The sequence below is a fragment of the Podarcis tiliguerta genome (genome assembly GCF_965153285.1).
Source record: "Podarcis tiliguerta genome assembly, chromosome: 5".
Taxonomy (NCBI): domain Eukaryota; kingdom Metazoa; phylum Chordata; class Lepidosauria; order Squamata; family Lacertidae; genus Podarcis; species Podarcis tiliguerta.
The window spans coordinates 56,498,633-56,522,832 of NC_139538.1; the positions used below are offsets into that span (position 1 = coordinate 56,498,633).

At 39.5% G+C, this 24,200-nt stretch overlaps 1 protein-coding gene across 10 annotated transcripts in view; it reads left to right on the forward strand.

The window, feature by feature from the left end:
• The window catches only part of PTPRE (protein tyrosine phosphatase receptor type E), a 167,669-nt gene that overhangs the window by 87,798 nt on the left and 55,671 nt on the right, over window positions 1-24,200 (forward strand). For 7 of the 10 annotated variants that reach the window (XM_083439637.1, XM_083439643.1, XM_083439644.1 and 4 more), the window contains one exon: window positions 4,846-4,868. In XM_083439637.1, the coding sequence (XP_083295763.1) occupies window positions 4,846-4,868 (23 nt within the window). Of the gene's footprint in view, window positions 1-3,506; window positions 3,563-4,845; window positions 4,869-6,992; window positions 7,216-24,200 lie in introns of those variants that run through there. The other 3 variants (XM_083439649.1, XM_083439647.1, XM_083439646.1) reach the window with 3 other exon arrangements.

A 24,200-nucleotide genomic window follows, 5' to 3' on the forward strand; every position in this document is an offset into this window, starting at 1 on the left:
TCTGGAAATTATATATAATGCCTTGGGCTTGTTGTGCTGTATTGACTGACAGATGGCACCAACTTTATTCTAGAGCCAAACCATCCACAAGGCGTAGGAGTAGCTATGACCGACTCCTATCTCGATAATAGTGTTTCTCTGTGGGCATGTATCCATGTTTTATATACAATTGACCCCCTTATTTCCATAATAACAATTGATCAATGGAATTCACTGATCATCACATGGCTTTTGAAAGCATGACTCTTTATTGTGTGTGGCCCTCCTGCTGTTAGAGTGTCTTAACTTTAAGCTGGAAAGACTTCAGCTTCTGACCTCTCCTCGTCCTGGTTTCCTTCCTCTTCTCCCTCTGACTGCTCATTGTTGACACACCACCACTTCCCAGACTCTTCCCTTGCTGGTTCCCCTGTGCCCAACAAGTCCGTGACAGGTATTAACTGAATGCACCTATAGAAACTGTCAGTTCTGCTAATTTTGGTATTGTTTTGCCATTAAAACTTCCTATCTTACAATAAAATACTGTATGCTGTTTTTCTTTACTCAGAGACTAATTACTCTTGCTGAAATAAAAGTACGTTTTCACATTTCTAACAAGAACATGGGCTGATTTCAGTGCTGTGCTTGCCCCTACAAATGCTGCTCAAAAGGAAAACCCAGCCAGATGGGTGGGGTATAAACAAACTAATAATAATAATAATAATAACAACAACAACAACTAATACTAACAAACTAATATAATAATAATAATAATAATAATAATAATAATAATAATAATAAAATTATTTATTTCTGGCAGCATTGCAAGTGGCAGGTACTGTGTTTAAAAACACTTAATTTTTGTGTGCCGACCAAAATTCGCACTGCCTTTCTGTGCCATCAGCCGCTTAGTGTGTGTGGCGCTGGCATGGAGATATTACACATTTTCCCTGTCACGAAGCAACAGCTATTCAAGTGATTTATCTCTCAAATGGAGCATTGCTATAGTTAAGCACTTTTGGTGGTCTCAGGGAGGCGGGGGATATCATTTTTTTAGAAAGTGGTTATGTTTATAATTATGAAAGTTCTGCACCCTGCATAAAAGTGAGGGATACTGTGTAGGATGCTGATATTATTTAACACTTAAGTTTTTGAACAAAAGTGTGGGGGACATTGTGTGTACAGTACATTGCAGAGGCACTTGACCACTAGGTTAAATGTCATCACTTTGTCTGTATAGCTACTTACCATGTCATAATGACTCGGTCCACATCCTCTTTCCAGGAAACATCTGTTAGGAACCAGGAAATTCAGTAATAGCTTCCTCCATTTCTTTATGACTAGTGTGTATGTGAGAGAGAGCACACAAACATGCTTCTAGATTTTAGAATATGAGACTGCAGAAGATAATGTACAAAACATTGTATGATGATTATCTGTGAAGAAAAGCACTTTAGAAATGGCAGTTCAAAAAAGCAGCATATCATTTTCACTTTAAATATTTAACTATAAATTTTATGGAAAATTCAAAGTACCGGTATCTTCATCTTGCATTTCAATCAGCTGCAGTTGTGTGATTGCACCTAAATGCTTTGGGCCTACATAATTGTCTGCAAAATTGCCTCTGTAATTGTTTATGTTGGCAGTGTGCACCTCCAAATTGAAGGTCAGTGACTGAGGGATTTGGAAAAGGGAGGAGGGAGTGTTGGGAGTTAGCAAAATACACTCTAACACAGCTGTCCTCATTACCTACTGTAAGGGAAAAACTAATTAGTTTTATTGAATTCAGTTTTCTAGTGGAACTATTTGCAGCTTGTTAATCTTCATAATGCAGAATGACTGTTAAATGAATTTTAGCTCTATGGCTTTTGATGTGCGGTATAATAAACTGAAAGGATTGATTCAGATGCTATGTAGTACAACATCTTCCTCAAAGATGGATGAATTCTCTGTAGAATTCAGGACAGAATAAGTAGATTGCACAGATTATGAAACAACTATGTTAGTATCTCTGCAGTGCATTGTGACCTAATTTCTCATTCTATTTTCTGCATAGGCTGGCTGAAAAGAAGAATTAACACTATTTGGTTTTTTTAAAAAAAGAATTAAAACAACAATTGCATCTTCATCATATTCTGGTTGGGAGGAAGGATAATTCCATAAGTGGTGGTGGAGAACTGATTTCACCCACCAGGTTAGGGTTTCTCAGATTGAAACTGATTTGAAAAAATAATATAATTAATTAAAATCCAAACCAAAGTAAGATGGTGAGCATAAAATAATAATTTGTTTCATCTGTGTTGCAAAAGGCTGGTGTTTCAACTGGCACAGAGAGCACATGGAAGAGGGTCTGTGAAAAGTAGAAGTAGGGAAATAAATCCCCAGGACCTCATCACCACAGACTTCTGTTGGGGGAAACATGCAAGCACTGCTTCATTGCAGTGAACAAATGTGTGCATGAGTATCTGCAGGGTTGGCCATGGGAGTGCTTTTTTTCTATGGATACGCAAGAAACAAATTAAGACTCTGATAAAAAGAAGTTATTGACCATTTTGGCCAAGGCTCCAGTGTTTGCTTAAAGCAGGGTTCAGCAAACTTTTTCCGCAGGGGGCCGGTCCGCTGTCCCTCAGACCTTGGGGGGGGGGACTATATTTTGAAAACAAAAATCCTCCCCCCGACTCTCCCCTCCCTTCTCCACAGCACCGGATGAGTCCTGGTGGCTGCTTACCTGTGCCTTGCGAGCGGCAGGGGCTGGCAGCGGCGGAGGGACAATGAGTGGCGTGAAAGGGCTGGCACTAGTGAGGGGCTGCTTAAAATGGCTCTCAGCCAACCGCGGTGCAACAAAGCCCAGCCCCCTTCCTCCTCTAGGCAGGGCGAGGAGAAACCAGTAGGAGGGAGGGAGGAGGCATCGCCGTGATGTGTGTGAGGGAGGGGGGCAGGAAATGGCACAGCCTGAGCGACCAGAATCCCCACACCAATCCACACAGCGATTCCTGGACCGTCCGTGTGCCGGATCCAGTAGGCAATTGGGCTGGATCCGGCCCCCGGGTCTTACTTTGCCGACCCCTGGCTTAAAGAGTTATCTACTTTGTGTTATATTTTCCTTTATGTTGTGGACAAACAAGCATCATCATCAACAACAGAAAAGCCTGACTGGTTTCAGCCCTTATGTCTGACATTAACTGTAGCAAGGTGGAGTCTGTGTAAGAGGTGTGAATTTCAGCAGTAGGAGTCTTTAGTTTAGAGTCCTACAGTATTGTTGTTCAGTGGACAAACTGAAAACAAATATAATGAATCAAAATAGTCAACAACCTGTAGTTCCAAGTCATAGACCATGCTCCACTCCGTAATTATTTTTGTGGGCACGTGTGTGTGTGTGTGTGTGTGTGAGTGAGAGAGAGAGAGAGAGAGAGAGAGAGAGAGAGAATTCAGCAAATATAATCTCACAGAGAAGCAACCAGCGGCATGTTATTTTTTAAACATGTCATAAATTACTGTGAACACATGCTGAGCATTTTATGTGTTTATAGGGCTACTTTTATATGGGGACACCCTGAGGCTGAAATCCTATGTGCACTTACAAGACGTAAGTCCCAGTGACCACAATAGTGACCTTCTAAGTAACCATGCAAAGGGTTGTGCTGTCAAACTTCCTGTGCTAAACTGCGTGCTCTTGATATACATCTCAGTTTCAAAGCAGGTTTGTCATGAGTGGCATCAACTGGAAAAAAACAGAATTGCTTAGGAGCTTAAGTCATTCTGTCCATTAACCTGGAATTAAACTTGGATGTGGTTTAGGTGTTATTTGCACAGGAACATACCAGTAATCTATTTCCAGAATACAAATTGTATGTCCGCGGTCCACATACCTAGGTTCCTGAACAAATGATATTATGAATGTGTGGCAGATTGGTTCTAAAACATCCAGGGGTCCACATAGGTAGAGCAGACTCCCCACTACAGATGGTTGCCCTTCAACTTATGGACGGCTACCAGGAATTCAGTTTAGGGGGAAGTGCAGTGGTGTGTGGTCAGTGGACTAGGCTAGTCCCCTAAATGTTCCCCGGTGCCTCCTTCCCAAAGCCTGAAAGCTTTTGCCTGGCAGAGGGAGGGAGGTGCGATACTCTGATGGGTCCAAGAGCCCTTCCACCACCTTCCCAAAGCCCGCCCAGCTTTGGGAAGGAGGCAAGAGGATTCCTGAGTCCTGTCAGAGGGCTGCCACCTGCTTCCCAAAGCCCAGGAAGCTTCTGCCAAGCTTAGGGAAGGAGGCATGCTGCTCACATGTGTGACATCAAGACATCACATGGGAAACGTCAGGCCTCCTTCATTGTCCTTGCAAGCTGACGCCTTTGGCCATAACTGTTCCACCATGAAAAAATTCACCGCATGCCACTGGGGACACATGATTGCTCTGCTCCCTCTTTCCCTTTCCACATGATTAGCATCCTTGAGTTATTTTGAACTGATCTCCTCTAACTTTAGGGGTAGAGGAAGCAGGCTTATTTGTTTAAAGTAGTTGTTTAAAATTAACATTGCATGGAACTCTTGCATAGGGCTTACATGACCCAAATTTCCTTCCTCCAGCCATGTGTTCATTCCTTCCTGAGCAAGGCTTTTGCCAGTTTGAGTTGCAGGTCTTTCAATATATGCAAGTTCTGTTTTTCAGTACTTGCCTTGTGGTTCAAATTCCACAATGAGGTGTCTTGCTACACAAACAACAAAAGAATATTGGATATATATTCTAAGTGATTGCACTGGAGACAAAAGCTTGCATATAAATATAGAAATGTGTCATCAGTTTAGAGCAACAATATGTATATATATTTATATAAACATTTTTAATTCTCTCTTTCTCTTTTTCCTTTGCAGCCTATAGCATCTTCTTCTAGTAGGTGAGTACACTGCATAATCTAACTATTAACAATTATCCACCAGTATAGTCAAGCATACTATTCTTTTAAAGAAATTTCACAACATTATGAAGTTAACAGCTTGAAGCTATATAGCAGCCAAACTATATTTAAATTTTATAGGTCAGCATATTTTATAGGGGGTAGCCTTTGCAGTCTCACTTTCCTTCTCGTATTAGTTGTTGGGATATAATTTAGCATGCATTAGTTTGCAGCCTTGAAAATCTAGTGCTTCTTATCACTGACATACATTTGAAGCCCATTGTCAGATAATGGTGCTGATTATAGTTGCTTGTGACACAGATCTGCTGTTGGGAAAATGGCTGAAAAAGAACTATTCTAGAATCATGTCGGCAGAATTGGGCTGCTTTCATTGTAAGAGCCGTTCATTGCTTCAGTTCTGAATGCCAGGTTTAAAAAGTAGGACGATTCAAAATAGAAAGATAGAAATGGGTAAAGGGGGCATTTTGAAGGCACATCTGCCTTCAAAATAATATATACCAAAATAATACCTGGTTTTATTTTTTTTAAAAGTTTCTTTTAAAAAGATGTGCGTGAAGGATAATGTGGTAGGAAACTTGTGCAGGTTTCTTAGCAATGAACATTTAACTGAGGAAATAATGTTGCTTAGGGTTGCATGTGAAAGCTATAAATTGCCTTGAGTTATTTTGAACTGCTTTGTTCCAACTTCAGCGATATTCAAGCTTCTGGCAGAAGTCATTATACTGTATGTTGAAAATACGTTGCTTCTTTGTTATAGGTGTATCACCTAAGACCATGATTAAGCTGTTCTGGAGAGGCACCTAAAAGGTGGCTATTAGGAATTAGGAGGTATATACTCATTCTCACAGCCCAGTGAAGGAATTTGAGGCACAGGCTGGCTGCAGGGCAGCATGGTCACTGTCATGGCCGAAAGAGCTAATAATAATAGAATCATAGAGTTGGAAGAGACCACAAGAGTCGTTTAGTCCAACCTGCTACAATGCAGGAATCTTTTGCCCAACATGGGGCTTGAACCCACAACCTTGAGATTAAGAGTCTCATGCTCTACCGACTGAGCTGGGTCTCCCCAGGATCTCATGGGGTTTCTTCATCTTGCATGGCTGGATGAGATCTTAGAGAAGGGAGGGACAACAGGCCCTTTAAAAAGGCCAGTCCCACCCAGACTTGGCTTCTCTTTCCTTTCATCACCTTTACTCTTAATTGGCTTTGTAATATCATGTAATGTTGTAATACCATTGTTTATAGAGTGATCCATGTCTACACAGTGGTAAGGCCTATTGAATTCAATGAGGCTAACTCCCAGGTAAGTAGGATTAGGATTGCTGCCTTAGCGTGTGATTCCCGAGAAGGAAACTGCTGGAAGCAGAAGTGACACAGGAACCAACAGCTGCTTAAATAGGCAAGTGAAAACAGTACATGAAGCATTTCACATGCTCTGAAACCACCTTGCTGTTTCACACACATCCTCAAATAGCTCCAAAAAAAAAAACCTTCATAGGTGAAGCCAGGCATCGTTCTGGAGTTTGCTAGAACAGTATTGCTTTTCAATGAAAATTTGTCGTCTTTGTCTGTGCATCAGATACTGGACACATGGACAACTGCAGCTGCGTAAGCTAAATCCACAGTGGATTTGTAGTGCTGTAGTCATTTATTGTGTCAGCAAGCAGGCTATACTAGGGGCTTGAATTACCACCTTTGTTGGAAGGTAGGACTGATATGAATTTTTAATCTCAACAAGGAATGCTACGAAGCAGCCTACTTCATAATAGGGAATACTGTGGACCTGGGTCTTACCCTTGCATATTAAAGTTTGTGAGTTTCATTTAAGGCGTGCTCTTTCGTCTTGCTCTCTTCAAGTTTTCTACTTATGTCTTTTTGTAGGAAGCAAAGGAGATTTGCAGCTGTGTGGGGGAGGTGGAATGTTCCTACACTTACGAATGAGTTTGAAAGCCAGCAATTTCTTAATCATTTACCAGAATGGTTGTTTCCTATTCCAGCAGCAGAAGGAAATGTTTACATTCTGAGACGCAGCAGCCTTTTCCAGACAATCCTATGACTCTGGCTTTTTGACTATTTATCACATGCAACAGCTACTATAATTATGCCCAGCAGTCAAGGTTTCCATTTAGAAAAGCATGAGTAGCTGGTGGAGGGATGGGCTGGGACACCAATATATTTTCTATTTAAAAGGAACTTAGTTGCACTTGAACCGGGATTTCCTGAAACAAAGATTTGATGATAAAGGCTTACTTTACAGTTGATAAGCAAAATGGATCCCAGGGTATTATGTTGGTTGTCCGTTAGATCTGTTCTGGATGAAAAAGAGGTAAATGAGTATATTGGATTGTTTTATTTAATGAAGTGTGTTTTTAATGAAGTGTGTATTTATTGAAGTGTGAGGCATAAGAGAGAATATATTGTAAACAATACAGTTTATTAGTTAAATATATTACAGTGCTTTTTCTAAGATCATATTTCATAGATGTGGAAAGGTGCCAGAAAAGGAATAAAATCACAGGAATATATAACAAAATTAAGATTCTGAACTTGGAAAGTGATATGTTCTGTTTAATATGACAAATAGCATGAGCCTGTAATGTTTACTTGGAATTAAGATTCACTGAGAGGAATGGGGCTCTCAAGTAAGTGTGCGTATGATACTGACCGTAATGGAATAGAAAACAATTGTCAATACCAAGCAATTGTTCGTTTATAGAAAAGCGAAATACGTACATGGATCATTGTGTCGAAATCAGTGCATTAAAGATAAATTTTACTTACAATTTTAGAAATAATATGTAAGACCTCCTGTATTAAGATCACAAGTAGTGTTTTAATAGCTTTATTTCAATAATAATTGGAACTTAAATTATTTTATATTCTGTTGGGTGTAGACTTACTAATTCATATATAATTTCTAACAGTGAAGTTGCTGTGGAGTAGGCTGTTGGTCTAAAAATAACAGAGTTAAAAATCATTTTTCATATGTGGAGGAGCTAGAAATATTATTCTGTGTAATTCAGTAATATTTAAATCTGGATAAAAGATCAGAAAGATAACAGAAAGGAACATTAGGAGATTTTGGCCCTTGCACACAATACCTTTCAGTTCTAAATAAATTGCAAATACCTACGGGCTATGCTCCTGCTGTTGAGTGTGAAAAGTCTTCCACTGTGCTAAACAGATTTTCAGCATTGGTGGAAGAGGAAGGAGAATAGTTTTGTGAATTCCTATCTAATTGTCTGTTCTATCACATTCAGCAACACTCATTTTGGTGGGGAAAGAAAGCATGCAGTGAATGATCACATGCTGGATGGAGGCTGTTTCTTTTTGACCTCAGAACGTATGGAAACAACCCTGCAGGGATAGTCAACGGGGCGCCACGCATATGTCATTGGACTACAACTCCCATCAGCCTCAGTCAGAATGGCCAATGGTCAGCCTGGCTGAAATGTGTTCTCAAACCTGATACATCCTTCTGCCTGCCTGGATGGAAGATAGAGGGGTGTGTGAATGTGTGTAGAAACTCTGGCATGGTCCCCCAGGAGGTTGTCCAGAAAGGAAAGTGAGCCTTTGGTTGAAAAGGGTTTCCCACCCCTGTGCGAAGCTATCTCCTTCCTGGTTTGTTTATCCACTAGTTCAAAGGGGGGGAACAAAGTGGGAACAGTTGGGCTTTGTGCAGCAGCCCAGTTTCCGCACAGTATGGTTTACTGAAGCTAATTGTTACATGTGAACTTAGCCATTATCAGATGTGGAGTGTATTTCTACCCTTCTAATTGGCTGGAAATTGCAGTAAATGCATTTCCTGACACTTTGCTTTTTGAATGATTTTATTATGCCCTGTAATTATATTTCATTCGTATTATGTGAAACACTCTTGAAGGCATGGCAAGGAGCATTTTCTTCGTTTTTTAAAAATAATAATAATAGATAATAAATTTTATTTGTACCCTGCCCTCCCCAGCCAAAGCCAGGCTCAGAGCGGCATAAAAAAAATACATAAAATACAGTACATAATATTGATGAATATGATAGAAATTCCAGAAATAAATTCCCAAACTTTCATTTTGAAATACTTATACATTTAAACCAGGAGGAAAAATGAATATGCAATGCATATAAAGGTAATAGCAAAATAGGCTTTTGGGGTGAGTAGGGGGAACTAAGTCTACATGAAAGAAAATGTTTGATTTTCACTGTCCTTTGCCAGACTCTGCGACTGGTAAGCAAGGATAGTTTACATTTGGTTAGGTACAGGTGTCATGCCATAGAATAATAGAAGCATAGAAGAGTTGGAAGAGACCCCAAGAGTCATCTAGCTCAACCCCGTTTCATTGTCTGCATGTAGTTGCTCTGCAAAGCAAATAATGCATGAAGACCACCTGCAGATATAACTGTGTGCAAGATTTAACAAAGCTGGCCTATTTTAAGGACTGATGCCCTTTATATGCTTCATGAATGCTTAACAGTGTATGTGAATTTTTTTATTGTGGAGTAAACCCCTTTTTTAAAACACTGCAGTAGAAAATAACATACGCTCTCTTAGTGAAGTCCTTGCTTGTTAGCATTAATATAATGCACACAGTTCTTTAAAGGCAGCAACATGGTCCCAGACCAGAAGGCGTTTAGACTGACATGATTATTTGTGAAAGAAGAAAATGACATTTCAGTAAACAAAGTGTGCATGCATGCACCAATGTGTGCTTTATCCAGCTGTCTCCCTTGTTCATATATATATATAATCAGAGATGGAGGAGGAGGGCTGTTGTTTTATTAATCTGTGAAAATGAGCCACCTTCCATACACTCATTTTAGTAATATTTCCCAGTGTGAATCACTTCCTGTATCTGAGCTGTCCTGGTGTCAATGCTTCCATGTTACTCAGCACAGGGGCAGGGGTGAGCTGAGTAGCCCTGGCTTCTCTCTGAACAGCTCAACTGTCTGTGGCTATAACATCTTCCTGTGTGAAGCTGTACTGTACTTATGAAGGGTTCGACACAAACTGGAACTCTGCACAATTTGAATTCTGGGTCATGTGGAGCCCTTTGCATCTACAGTGTTACTACAGATAGCTGCACTGTTCAAGTGGACATTGGAGTATGGGCTACTCAGTGTGCTCCAATGTCTGTCACGAGGAACATAGTACAGTGGTACCTTGGGTTACATACGCTTCAGGTTACATACGCTTCAGGTTACAGACTCCGCTAACCCAGAAATAATACCTCGGGTTAAGAACTTTGCTTCAGGATAAGAACAGAAATCATGCAGCGGCGGTGCAGTGGCAGCAGGAGGCCCCATTAAGCTAAAGTGGTGCTTCAGGTTAAGAACAGTTTCAGGTTAAGAACAGACCTCCAGAATGAATTCTTAACCTGAGGTACCACTGTATTAATTACTGAGGAGGGCTGCAACTTAACTCTGTATGTTTTCACTTCACTGCTGTTTTCTTTATGTCATACTCAACTTTCTATCTTAGCTAATATTAGAATATCATTTTTTCAGTTCCTTCCTCCTTAACTTGAAATTAGCATTTACCACACATGTGTATTGCATGTTATTTTTAATTTTTGTTGTAGCTGCAGAGAGGTCAGGCAGGAGAGAGTCCTGTAGCTAGAAGGAAGTGAAATGTAACAGGAAGAAATGACATCATCCCTGTCTTCTCCTACTCCTACTGTTTCCTAAACCTGATACATAATAGTTCAGATTGGATCTTTTATGTTAAAAGGAAACAAAAACATTAACAACACTTGGCACAATAGGGTTCTTGGAAACTGGAGCAGCTGAAAGAAACATAAGACCCTTTGACATGTTTTATGCAGGTTGAATGGCTATGTTTGCACAGTTGCAGCGCCTAGGTAAACCTACATTTGCAATGATCTAAAGAGTTCTATGGATTGCTACAGCGCACGGAAATGCTGTTTATCTTCCTCCCACAGTGGTACCTATTTGTGTACTTGCACTGGCATGCTTTCAAACTGCTAGGTTGGCAGGAGCTGGGATAGAGCAATAGGAGCTCACCCCGTCACAGGGATTTGAACTGCCGACCTTCCGATTGGCAAGCCCAAGAGGCTCAGTGGTTTAGACCACAGCGCCACCTGCATCCCAGTAAACCAGTCTGTAAGTAACTGTGAGCAAGGAAAGTACCCTAAAATTAAATATCTTCATTTAACTAGCTTAGTATCTGTCCACCTTTGGACTCAACAGGTAGGCACACTTTCCTTCTATAGCCGTCAAGCATGAAGGGATATTTAGAGCTGCTTGAATCAATAGATTTACTGGACACATTTTAATGCTTAGATCCCAATAATTTAAATAGGATTTACGCTTAACTTTCTCTGTTCTGGAATTCATAATAAGGTCAGATAGACAAGAACATTCTATCTGTCAGTTATACTCTTCATTTCATAAATAAGTCTCCTTTCAGTAGATCAGGTGTTATTGACCTTCAGTAAATCCTTGAGTGTTACAACTTCCAACCTATTAAATTCTCCCAATTTATCAAGATACCTTTATTGTTCCTATCAATCATTGTGCAGTGAATGTATAGCACATTATCTCTTTTGCAAATCACACTGTTTTTAAATCATTTAGGATGCTATTCACAGTGTTAAGGCACCATCTTGTGAAGCTGTTGCAAGCTTAAACAGCAAGATAAGATAACCACCATATGTCTACCCGATTATGCTTATTTAATATTCTCTACAGCCTGACACTACTGGACTGAAGCCTGTGCATTTCCAGTTCTTTTGGCATAAGCTTGTTTTGATCTCTCTCTCTCTTTTTAGGGCATGTTAGGAAAATGTGACACCATTTTCTTCAGGTATTTTGAGGTTGTTTGTCGTATATTTTCTTAACTCTCTATATAAGCACCTTTATTAATAGACCATTTGGTTGTTGCTTGGCATAAATGAGTTACCAGCATATAGCTGCAAGTAAAATATCACTTAGAAAACTTTTGAGCTCCCTTTGCTCAGGTACTATATGTCATGGAAGCATAGAATCATAGAACTGTAGCGTTGGAAGGGCACCACAAGGGCCATCTAGTCAAACCCTACGCTAGGCAGGAATCTTTTGCTCAATGTAGGGCTCAAATCCCTCATCCCTGTGGCAATCTTGCTAACCATAAGGCCTAGAAGCAATCAGATCTGGCATTGCTTGTCTTCTTTCTCCTGGAAATGTGGGTAATTATTGCATTGGTCACTAGACATATTTGCTGCCAATAATCCACTGAATGAATGAATGAATTGAACTGCTGAAATAGTATAAGAGAAGTTTTGTGAAACATTTCTTTATGGATACAGTGCTGCACAGAATATAACAGGCGCACAGCTGTTAAAAATTCTTCGCTTATTAGTCTTAGCCAAAGAAAAGGAACAGCAATTCCTTACAGATAGAACAGTTGAACTTGAGAACAATTGAAGTTGAGAGTAAAAGGCTTACCTGCAGTGTTTTTCTTCTAGTTGAGTAGCACCAGAAAAAAAGCACTGCTTACCTGAGTTCACCATGAGTCAATGATTAAGCTGGGTCTATGAAATACAATGAGGATTTTAATTTGGTATTCAAAATGGTACAAATCCGCTTTTAAATGTGTTATGGGAGGGGAGATTATTGGTTTGTTTTTGTTCTTCTATTTATTATGTATTTTGTGTTTTTTATATTGTGATCTTTTGTTGTGAAGCACCTTGAGATCTGTGGTTGAAGTGCAGTATACAAATTTAATAATAACAATAGTAATAATAATAAAGGATTATGACATGCTGAATTGTTTGTAAGCATCCATGCTGGCTGTTATGTTTAAATGAACCCGAGAAGGTAGATAAGGTAAAAAATGAGAAGATTTATATGGTGGACTTCATGGGTACCCTAGAGTATTGGTTTTCAACCAGAAATTGCAAACATCATGCATCAGTGTGGCATTTTGATAGTTTTGTGGGGAGCGAAATAAAGCAAAAATGTGGAAACTTTATTCTGTCACTTCTCTGTCTCGTGACACCATGCAACATTTGTTGCATTTAAAAAATAATAATCTACCACTTACCTACACAGTAGCGTTCTTTTCTTCATGGGATATTTTATTGCAGTTAAATAATAACTGGACAGTTGATTGGCATGGCACTCTTAAGTTAAAAAAAAGGTAAAGGTAAAGGGCCCCTGACTGTTAAGTCCAATTGCAGACGACTCAGGGGTGTGGCACTCATCTCGCTTTACAGGCTGAGGGAGCCGATGTTTGTCTGCAGACACTTTTTCCGGGTCATGTGGCCAGCATGACTAAGCCGCTTCTGGTGCAACAGAACACTGAAACCAGAGCAGCGCACAGAAATGCCATTTACCTTCCCACCAGAGCAGTACCTATTTATCTACTTGCAGTTTGGGGTGTGCTTTTGAACTGCTAGGTTGGCAGGAATCTGGGACCGAGCAACGGGAGCTCACCCCGTCGTGGGGATTCGAACCGCCGACCTTCTGATCGGCAAGTCCAAGAGGCTAAGTGGTTTAGACCACAGCACCACCCATGTCCCTACTCTTAAGTTAGATGTAATTTTATTTGGCTTTTGGTGGTTTCTTAGAGGTTTAGAAGCCAGTGCTGAGTTCTACAATTTTAGGGATATGGTTTCTTAGTGGATATTGTTGGTGCCCATTGAATCCTCACACGATACATATCAGAACCCTTGGTTGGCTTGAGTATGAAACAAAATGGTACAATATTTCTATTATCCCCTTCCCAAAATATACATTCTTTATACAACAAAACAAAAATCAGTTGCTAGCTCTTACTTGCTTATGTGTTAGCATTTCATTTATGATGAGTTGGGTATTTTTCTCCCAAAAGGGGAGTTTTATTGGAAAAAAGTTTCACATGGTGGTAATTGGCTTGAAACTGAACTATAAGAGAATCTAGTTAAATTCCACCCTTAAACTGACATGTTCTTTCAAGCATCTTTAGCAATATTTTATCATGTACATCACTACAACTGAGTTGCTAATTAACTGTGGCTATTAGGTGAGAGAGGTGGTTAAACTACCTTGTATTTAGAATTATAGCTTCTGGCATTTAGGATGTATAATTTAAGACTTGACACAATGCATTAATTAGTGCAGACTTCATAATTTTATGTTGCATTGCTGATAAGACTGAAAGTATGCTGCTTCTTAATTAGGCTTTATATTAAAATTATGTATCTGATTTGCTCTGTGCAAGCTTTACCAAGTAAAACAAATGATTTGACTTATATTTTCAGTATTTATTAATGAGAAATGGGAGCTGAGCATTATTGCTGTGACAGCCTCTGAAGATAAGTGGTATTGTTTAAAAATACCATGGAACTCAAATTGTGATCAAACAATGTAATATGGTTACTTATAATTATGGCACAAGAAGATTATTATTTCAAGAATTCCCATTAATAAAGACAATTTACTTATTATTATTAACACCCATAGTTCCTCGGTGCATATATCCACATATAGATGAAACATATGTATTTATGGCCAATGACACGTCTGTGCAGATTTGTTTCTGCAAAAATTGGTGCTGGAGATCTTCTGTACACATGCAACTGGTTAGTGACAAAAATAGCTCCTTCTTTTCCAGCATCTTTAATTGTGATGTCTGGATTGTTTCTGAGGCTGTAGATAGCATCACACTTTGTGCAGCTGGGGTTATACAATACAAAAAAATACTCTTCGCTGAGCAACTCAGCCTTGGGCGTAGTAGCAGAAGTACTTAGTCACAATACCAGAGTAGATTTCTATACTGTCTGAAGGGGTCCATGCAAAATTCCTCTTCCCTTATTCCTGAGGAGTGTGCTGTGCATTGCTGCACTGTCCAGGGGTGCATTGAGAAAATGGTAGTTGTATGCTGATGCACAGGTTAGTGTTGTGATTGATGTATTTCCTGAGTTGCAGATGATGGGGGTGGGGAACACAGAATTAAATCGTGTCTGGATTCTTCTACATGCCTCAGTGTGGGATGGGTAGAGTAACAATGTGGCTGCGGAAATTTCAGGGGACAGTGGTACCTCAGGTTAACTACTTAATTCGTTCCGGAGGTCCGTACTTAACCTGAAACTGTTCTTAACCTGAAGCACCACGTTAGCTAATGGGGCCTCCTGCTGCCACCGTGCCGCCAGAGCACAATTTCTGTTCTCATCCTGAAGCAAAGTTCTTAACCCGAGGTAATATTTCTGGGTTAGCAGACTCTGTAACCTGAAGCGTATGTAACCTGAAGCGTATGTAACCTGAGGTACCACTGTATTCCTGTTGTGGCCCAAAAAGATGTGGAGCAGATTAGATAGTTCAGTATCTTGTCTCTTTCTTTGAAGAAGCAGAGGGCTGTATCCAGAGCCAGTCCTACTCAGAGTAAACAGATTGAAACTAATTGACATGACTAACTTGTGTACACAGTACTACTTGCCTCTGGATTAGTTGCCGTGTTTTGGAGTATTTCTGCCAGGTACATGACTGCAAAGTTGATCCTGTACACAAGGTTACAGTTAATAGTTTACAATCTTTGTTGCCTCTTTATGGTTCTAATTTCAAACTGCAAGCTTATTGCATTTAGCTCTATGAAATCACTAATACTGTGACAGCGCTATATGAATAATAAAAATAAATGGTGATAACATTAACTATAATTACACCAAGTTAATGAGGTATTTTGTCTTTATTATTATTTTGCCTTTAAATCTAAAAGTCCCCATAGAGAAAGCAGTTCTAGTTTTGCTGAACACAAACCATACTGAGATAGATATCTTCCATTTATTAATAATATAGCTAAGAGAATAGTTGTTTAGAGAAGAATGGTTTAAAAACAAGCAAACAAACTTGCAGGCTGTGTTTCTTCTACAATTAGGACAGGGCTGCCAAAAGACTTGTTTCAAAAGAATATAAATGAAGTTTAGATAATTCAAAATACAGTAATAGCTTTAACAAAATAATAATAATAATTACAATTGCAAAATAGAAACTAATTCCCTGTTTATTCAATTATTCATTTCTAGATGGCTATATATAAGGAAATCTGGATTTTCCCTAGTGTTTCATGAGCAGCTGAAAAGCATAAAACTATAGAGCTAATTAATGCAAGCATTGCTGTGATACTTGAACAGTGATTACCAACATATTACAAACTTCACGCATACATCAGTACTGTAGGTATTAAAAATATATCTTGGAACTTAGTCCTTCTAAGTTCTACTCTTAACTTAATGGAAGCTGCTTTTTTTCAGACTAAGTGAGGAAAAGGTTGCCTTGTACTTGAAATAATGTAAATGAAATTTGAGATTAAAGTTCTGTAATCTGAAAAGATAATTTAATGTTCAGTAAGGTATTTTAGGCTTATTATCAAAATATTTCAGTGCCGAAATTAAATTCAGAGTAAAATGTAATGATTATCATGACTTTTTAACAATGAACTTTGCAGGTTTCTCATTCAAACTATCATTATGCAAGACATGATACCTTAGTTTATGGGATATGTATTGTTATTTGATCATAGTCAAATAATAGAGTTACCTGGTGATATAGAATTGACAGGTCACACAAAATGAAGTGGGCATCTTAACATTTTATATTTGCTCTTAATTCTCCATTTCATGCTAATGTATCTGTAATGATATGCTTTTTGATATATTTCTGAAATGTGAGTTTAGATTTTGGGAGCGCTAGGTAGACTGAAGTTAATGTGTATTTGTTTATTAAGGTTTCCTATTTGTATTGCAGTTCATGTTAATACACAGTGCATGTTACAGAATAAAAACTGAAGTCTAGGGCTGTATATGGAAGATATGTAATTAGGCTTCCTTCTGCATTTTGAATATCCCATTCTCAGTGATGTTGTTAACAGTTAATTCATGTTGAAGAATTCAAACATGTCTAAAGTGTTGGGTTTTTTGGAGTTGACAAGGAATTTGATAGACCTTTCATTTAGGAATCCTTCACCCAAAAAACTTCTCAACTTGTCATATCATCATCACCTAATATGGGATTTTTGTAGGGCTGGACCAATAAAATATGTGAAATGTGCTTTTAAAAGCTCTTGATGCACCGCTCAGAGACTAATGTTCACCTTCATCTATCCTGCTCTCATGGTGTTGTCTGAAGCCGATTGCTTTTCATCCTGTTGCACCCTGCTGCAGGCCAGCCCTAGAAATATTGGCCCCAATGCTTGTGCCAGAAGATGAAGTGCAGTTAAACCTCATGTCATTCATAAGATTTATTCAAGGTTCATTTTATAAAGTTAAGTCTCTCACTTAAAATAAGTAGATAATCTTCTACCTTGTAGTTCAAGACTTAAACATTACTTCAAATTATGCTTTTTCCTCTGAATGCCTGCAGGGAATTCTGCTTCTTATCTTTCTAAGGCAGCAGAATTTAATAAAAATGAACTCTTTTGTCCGGTTCCATTAAAAGAATGTCAGGACAGTCTACCAATTATTTCTGGGTCATAATTTGGAATTCATGTAGAAGCACACAGCCCGTTGGGTGATTAAATAATATTATATTTCGGCTATATGCTTTTTTCAGTATACTATTAGCTATCAATGTAACAAAGACAACATTTATTTTAGCCAGACCTTAATTTTCTGCTCATTTTTTTAGTGAGGTTAGTTAAGTTGAATCTACAGTTTCATGCATATTTTTGGTGAGCATTTTTAGGGTTGTTGGCATCTGTCTGTCTCAGGAGTCAATGGAGAAGTGCGCCTTTTGGGGTGAAGTCAAACAGTTGGAAGGTTGCAGCGCCTGCTGTGGCTGCAGAGATCAATACGGGAGAGACATGTTTTATTGCAGGTGGGGCAGATGAAGGCATCCCATCTTGTTGCTACAGGTACACCATGGCGTTTTTTCTCCCTGCACTCCTCCCAGCAGTCATTCCTCATCAGGTTACTGCTGTGAATACATGACCGGACTGTCTGTCTCCAGGCACTGCAAGGAATTCCCACATAGCAGGGCTGATGTGGCAAGCCCTCATGTCTTGTTTGCAGACATCTTTTTAACACAGAGCTAGTCTGCCAATAGGCCTGTTGTCTGATGCCAACTCCCTATAGAGCATGCCCTTGGGGGTAAGGGTAAGCTAGCACATTTTAGAGGCTATGATTATCTCTGTTCACATGGTAAAAGAAAGGCTTGAACTTCAAGATCCAAGGCAATAGGCTTCATGATATCAAAACATCTATCAAAGTTTACATTTTATAGCACAATTCAAAGTTTTGGTGCTGACCTTTAAAGCCCTAAACAGCCTCGGTCCTGTATACCTGAAGGAGCATCTCCACCTAGCATCATTCAACCCAGACACTGAGGTCCAGCGCCGAGGGCCTTCTGGAAGTTCCCTCACTGCGAGAAGTGAAGTTACAGGGAACCAGGCAGAGGCCTTCTCGGTAATGGCGCCCCCCCCTGTGGAACGCCCTCCCACCAGATGTCAAAGAAATAAACAACCACCTGATGTTTAGAAAACATCTGAAGGCATCCCTGTGTAGGGAAGTTTTTAATGACTGATGTTTTAATGTATTTTTTATCTTTTGTTGGAAGCTGCCCAGAGTGGCTGGGGAAACCCAGCTGGGGTATAAATAATATATTATTATTATTATTATTATTATTATTATTAGTCTCATGCACACATTCTAGGGATCCGTTGATGAATCTTTATTTGCCACTCTTGTCATTGGTTCTCAATATTCTAGTACACACTGGTAGGTATCAGAGTGCCTTGGCATTGAGATCTGGATTTCTCAAGGGAAAGTTCCTACACACGTTCTGTCTTCAAGCTTTTACTCTGCTTTCTAGGTGAGAATGTCAGAGTCACTAAAAATCTATCTTTATGACGGCACACCCCAGATTTGAATGATTTTAGTATCTGAAGTGTTCAGATATATAAAAATTATGAACCTTAGATTACTGCAGTGTGTGTAAGTCCCTCATCCAATTTGCGAAGTTTATATACAAACTATAACATTTTCAGCCCGGTTTCTTACTACAATAGGAATATTTATTTGTGTAGTTTTAAACTTTGTCTTCCTTTATGAGGCAGTATTTTGCTTAAATTGAAGTGATGAGTAATATTAATGTTTAATTCTCTTTCAGAGAGTGCCTGCATAACTTGATATAGTCCCTAGAGAGCACAGCTGAAGGTCTGGCCTGTGCGCTTGATTAAATGATTTTTCCTAGCATCAGCACTAAATATATTTCGCTCTCCCGACAGCAGAAAGTGTGAGATAGCTTTTCATGCTTTTATTGGGTTTTCTGTTCTTTCATCAGCCTGTTTGTAACGTATTTAATTGCATAAAGATAGGAAACGTTATGTTCTCCCCCAGAAGCACATTCTAACTTCTTTATGTTTCCTGACTGAGCTTTGTTTCACAGTGCGGCCTTTTTGCAGGGAGTCAGAAAATACAAGTGTGTATCCCATACCAAGGTAACCGGGGAGGGGAGATTCTAAGGAGACAAGGGGTCATGTTTTCATAAAATTTGTGTCCTATGGGAGGAGAGAGCAGGAAAAAGGCTGAGTTTCCTAGCATGCACTGTGCCCTTGCTGAATGTCAGTCTCCATTTTACCTTTAGCAGAGCTCAGCAACTGTTAGTGAGTGACAGTGTTCAAAACTACAGGAGACCATGAGCATTTCATTGACCTGTGCATAAATAGCTTTTACCAGGTATTCATGGCTTCACAAATTGACAGGAAAACGGAAAGGCACCGCTGTATTAAAGAGCTTTATCCCAGATTAACATTTATTGAAAGATGTGGAGTTAAAAGTATATATGCTGTTAAAACTTAGGTGGGTTTGATTTTTAAGTTGCTGAAATAGTACACGTTCTCCTTGGAAAGACTCCTGTAGCAGGAGAAGGCAGACCAGGAAGCATAACTATACATACTGTTATTATAGTTAAAGAACTAACAAGCTAAATGATCATATAAATAAATAAAAAGGGTCACCGTTTGGAACAATAAATGCTGTTTCCAGATGCTTATTGTGTGTCCCAAAGAAACAGAGCTCTTATGTACATTCTTCTTTATTATGGCCTTGGCAAAACTGTACACATTAGCAGCCTAGACTGCAGTGTGGTTTTCACTCCTTCCTCGGATTTCCAAGTCACATTTGCATGCCAGAGAGGGAGTGGGGATGTCTTCACCTGATGCATATTACCTGTTTGGTTTCCCCATGCAGCAACGCCCTCCCCCCCCCCCGTACATGCACCAAACACCTCTTCTTGAAGCTTTTCATCCATGCGTGTGCTGTCATCTACACATGCGCAAGGGCTTTCTCAAATGTACTCACCTCAGCTTAATGAGCATGGCTTACGTTTTCAAATCGGATGGAGGCTGGTTTGGTGGGAAAGACATCAAACAGCAGTATTGCTCAAGAAACTAGAGGATAGATATGGACTGTGGCTCGCATAATGCACGCACAGCTTCAAACACCAAGTTGTGGGGACTCATTGATGCCAGTGTAAACAGTAATACAGTATTTATGCAGCCTTAGTCACATAATAGATACCTGTTAGGCAACTCTCTGTTACAGGAAACAAACACTTCTGAGGTCAATTTTTGGCATAGGCATGCAATGTTGAGCGTACTATGTAATTGTATCTTCTGCATAAAAGTGCTGCTGCAGGTGCTTCTACAAATACAGCGCATCTACACAGTTCCTTTCATACCTTAACAATGGAAAGGGCAGGACCCAACTTTTGTTACAAAGTCTTAAAACATTTCTCTCTGTGTGATAGATTGTGTGTGTGTGTGCTTCTGCTGTAGCTCTGAGGCTTCTTCTTCCTGTTGGATAGCCAAGAATAGCCTCAATAACAACAGAACAGCCACAAAGGACTACCTCATAGAGATAGAGATAGAGAGAGATGATAGAGATAGAGATAGAGAGAGATGATAGAGATAGAGAGAGAGATAGAGAGATAGATAATCAGGTCTTCCCCTTTTATTATCAAAAGCACAGTAATTTTCCATTAGAAGCTATCTAGACTTTTCTGTGTCACTGGCATTTTTCTAGGTGATTATACGACCTCATTCTCTCTTAGACAGAACATGGATTAACAATATAGTATGGTGTGTGTATCCACAGGTATCCACCCAGGGTTGATTTCTCTGCAGTTACTTCAAACCCGGCTTTAGCTAATGTTTGGGTATATGCAGAGTAGCAAGCAGGCAACTGAAATAAGCAACAGGTTTTTAATTGTATAAGGTTGGGGTTTTTAGTGGTCTTGTGGCAAGAAGCATTGTTCTAGCAATTGGTTCCCATGAGACAAATCACCTGGGCAACCTCTTGCCCAAATTCATCCCTATCTTACAATAATATTATTGGAGTATTGTATGGTTTATTGGGACGTCACATGTTAAGCCTTTGTATTTTTGTTGCCAGCAACTACATGCCATCTTTTACTTGCATATGTCGATAGGTTTTAGGCAGATGAATGCTAAAGGGACCTCTGATTATCCCCCTTGTTCCTTGTAGCTTACAAGTGTTTGAAAACAGATAACTCTGCATTCCCAGGGTATCCTGATGTGTTGCTTGCTACATATTAGAGGTTTCCAGTTTCTCATGTTACTGTGTTTCTGTACAGAATTATATAAGAGCTATATTTTGACTAATATAGCTTGGCCTTGGTCCTGTATACCTGAAGGAGCATCTCCACCCCCATCGTTCAGCCGGACACTGAGATCCAGCGCCAAGGGCCTTCTGGCGGTTCCCTCATTGCGAGAAGTGAGGTTACAGGGAACCAGACAGAGGGCCTTCTTGGTAGTGGTTCCCGCCCTATGGAACTCTCTCCCATCAGATGTCAAGGAAATAAGCAGCTATCCTATTTTTAAAAGACATCTGGAGGCAGCCCTGTTTAGGGAAGTTTTTAATATTTAATGCTGTATTGTTTTTAACACTCAATTGGGAGCTGCCCAGAGTGGCTGGGGAAACTCTGCCAGATGGGTGGGGTATTAATAATAATAATAATAATAATAATAATATCTTAAATTCCATATCAAAATAAAGCATAAAATGAGATTTACTAAGATTAACAAGTATTTACTAAGCCTGGATGATCACTTATGGCTAGGTCATGCAAACATTTTTGCATGTGAGTATCTTTAGTAATCTGGGTGTTTCAAATGAAATGAAATGACTAAGGTTTTCCCATGGCAAAATTTCAGACCTTTGAGTCTGTCATATTGAAAAGGTGCATCAAACATATGGATCTTAAATCTATTATATGATGCTAATCGTCCTCCTGTTCATCTGTTCAAAAGCTAGAGCTTTTGGGCCCCAGTATTTTAGGAATCACAAATCACCTTCACGGGACACTAAAATATAAATATGCTTGTTAAATCGGTCAAAGGAGTAGTGGAATAAGGACATAGGTCATCATGTTGTTGTCCGAAAGGCATTGTGTAGTTGCTAGAAATAACATTTCCATTTTATACACTCTTGTGTACACCATTTCTGAAGGCAAATCCACAATAATTGACTACATTCATGTGCTTAATGGCACTATACCAGGACTAAATAAGTAAATACTTTTAGCAGATGATGTTTCTGGACATTGGGATTTTATATATCTATAATAGTAGAAAAACTTAATTATTTACGGTATATATCCCATGAGAAACAGATTATGTAAGTATAGGACAAATTCATTATAAAGCCAAAAGTTTTAAAGTGAAGATTATATAAAAATATAAAATACACTTCTATAACATAAAATGACGTTTAAAAGATATCTAAACCATGCTATTAGATCAGGGGTAGGCAACCTAAGGCCCGGGGGCCAGATGTGACCCAATTGCTTTCTCAATCCGGCCCGCGGACGGTCCGGGAATCAGCGTGTTTTTACATGAGTAGAATGTGTGCTTTTATTTAAAATGCATCTCTGGGTTATTTGTGGGGCATAGGAATTTGTTCATTCCCCCCCCCAAAAAAATATAGTCCAGCCCACCACATGGTCAGAGGGACAGTGGACCAGCCCACAGCTGAAAAAGGTTGCTGACCCCTGTATTAGATGTTCTTTATGCTGTCCCATATAGTTGTCTTGCTAAAAACACAGCTCATTAAAACGCTTAATGATCTGAGTAATTCCTCAAACTTCATTATCAAAACTTGATTGTGCTAGCAACAGCATTGTAATGTTTTGTTTAAATGGTATTGATTGAATATTTGTATAAGACTGCAGTCCTATACCTATTTACATGGGAGTCAGCCCATTGAATTCAGTGGAACTAGCTGCTGATCTGAGTAGATTATTTATAGGGTTGTGCTTCTACTTGCGTTACAAGACAGCTGTGATGAGAGCAGTTCACTTTGAATGGGGAAAAGAGTGAGCAGTGCAGGGGAAGAGTGCCAAGCCTTGACTGCTCATGTACACTTACAGGGAACACTGTGAAAATGCTGCTCTGTGGTTTATCCAACACACAAATCACATTTTTGTTTTTATAAGCAGAGCATGAGAGTTCATCCAGCTTTTCTCTATTATAAAAAACCCAGGCTAGCTTGTCTCTGACCCTTTTGAGGTCATTGTTTATTTCAGCTAGGCTTGAACTTAAGTAAGCCTGCTCTCCTATTTGTTTCCTTTCTGTGCATTCAGATCTCGTGTAGACACTGTCTCCACTTTATGAGAGTCATATGGATAGTGGCAATCACCAGAACGCTTTAATAAAAATGATAAAAGTATACGTCACCTCTAGCACATTTGGCCAAAGACAAGCTCATTATTTCCTGTGCACTTTCTCTGTTGTATCTCACCACACCCAGAATTGTACACAGCTCCTCTTCTTCTGTGGCCCTATACTTCTTTCTCACCAAACGTGAACCATTGGCCACCTGGCAGGAGACTGTTGGAGCCCAACAATGTCCGAGGGTCACATGTACCCTAATTCCTGATGTAGGCAGAGCAGGCAGCTGTAAACTGGGATACTGGGAAATGAACCTTTAGGCAGTGTCTGGAAAGGGGACATCGAGGGTAGATACCAAGGCCGATGGGCCTCATAAACAAGATCAGTTGCCCAAGCATTTTATAACTGGGTCAGAAGGAGCCAATGGGCTGCCTGCTCCTTCATCCTGGTGTCCCACAATGCACAGAATGGGTTTTTACAAAGAGCACCGAAGCATAGGTCAGGAGTTTCCTGTTTTGACTCTTTGATGAACCTGAACTTCACATGGGTTGTTCCTAAGTGATGGGCATGGACATTAAATTAAACTGCCTCCAAGACTATTGATATTACTAGACATATTGCCATATCCAGAACAGCGTGTAGACTTGAATCTCGAGAGGGGTACATTAAATATATTCCAGAAGCCATTATTCCAAATTTAACCAACTGCTGTCTTT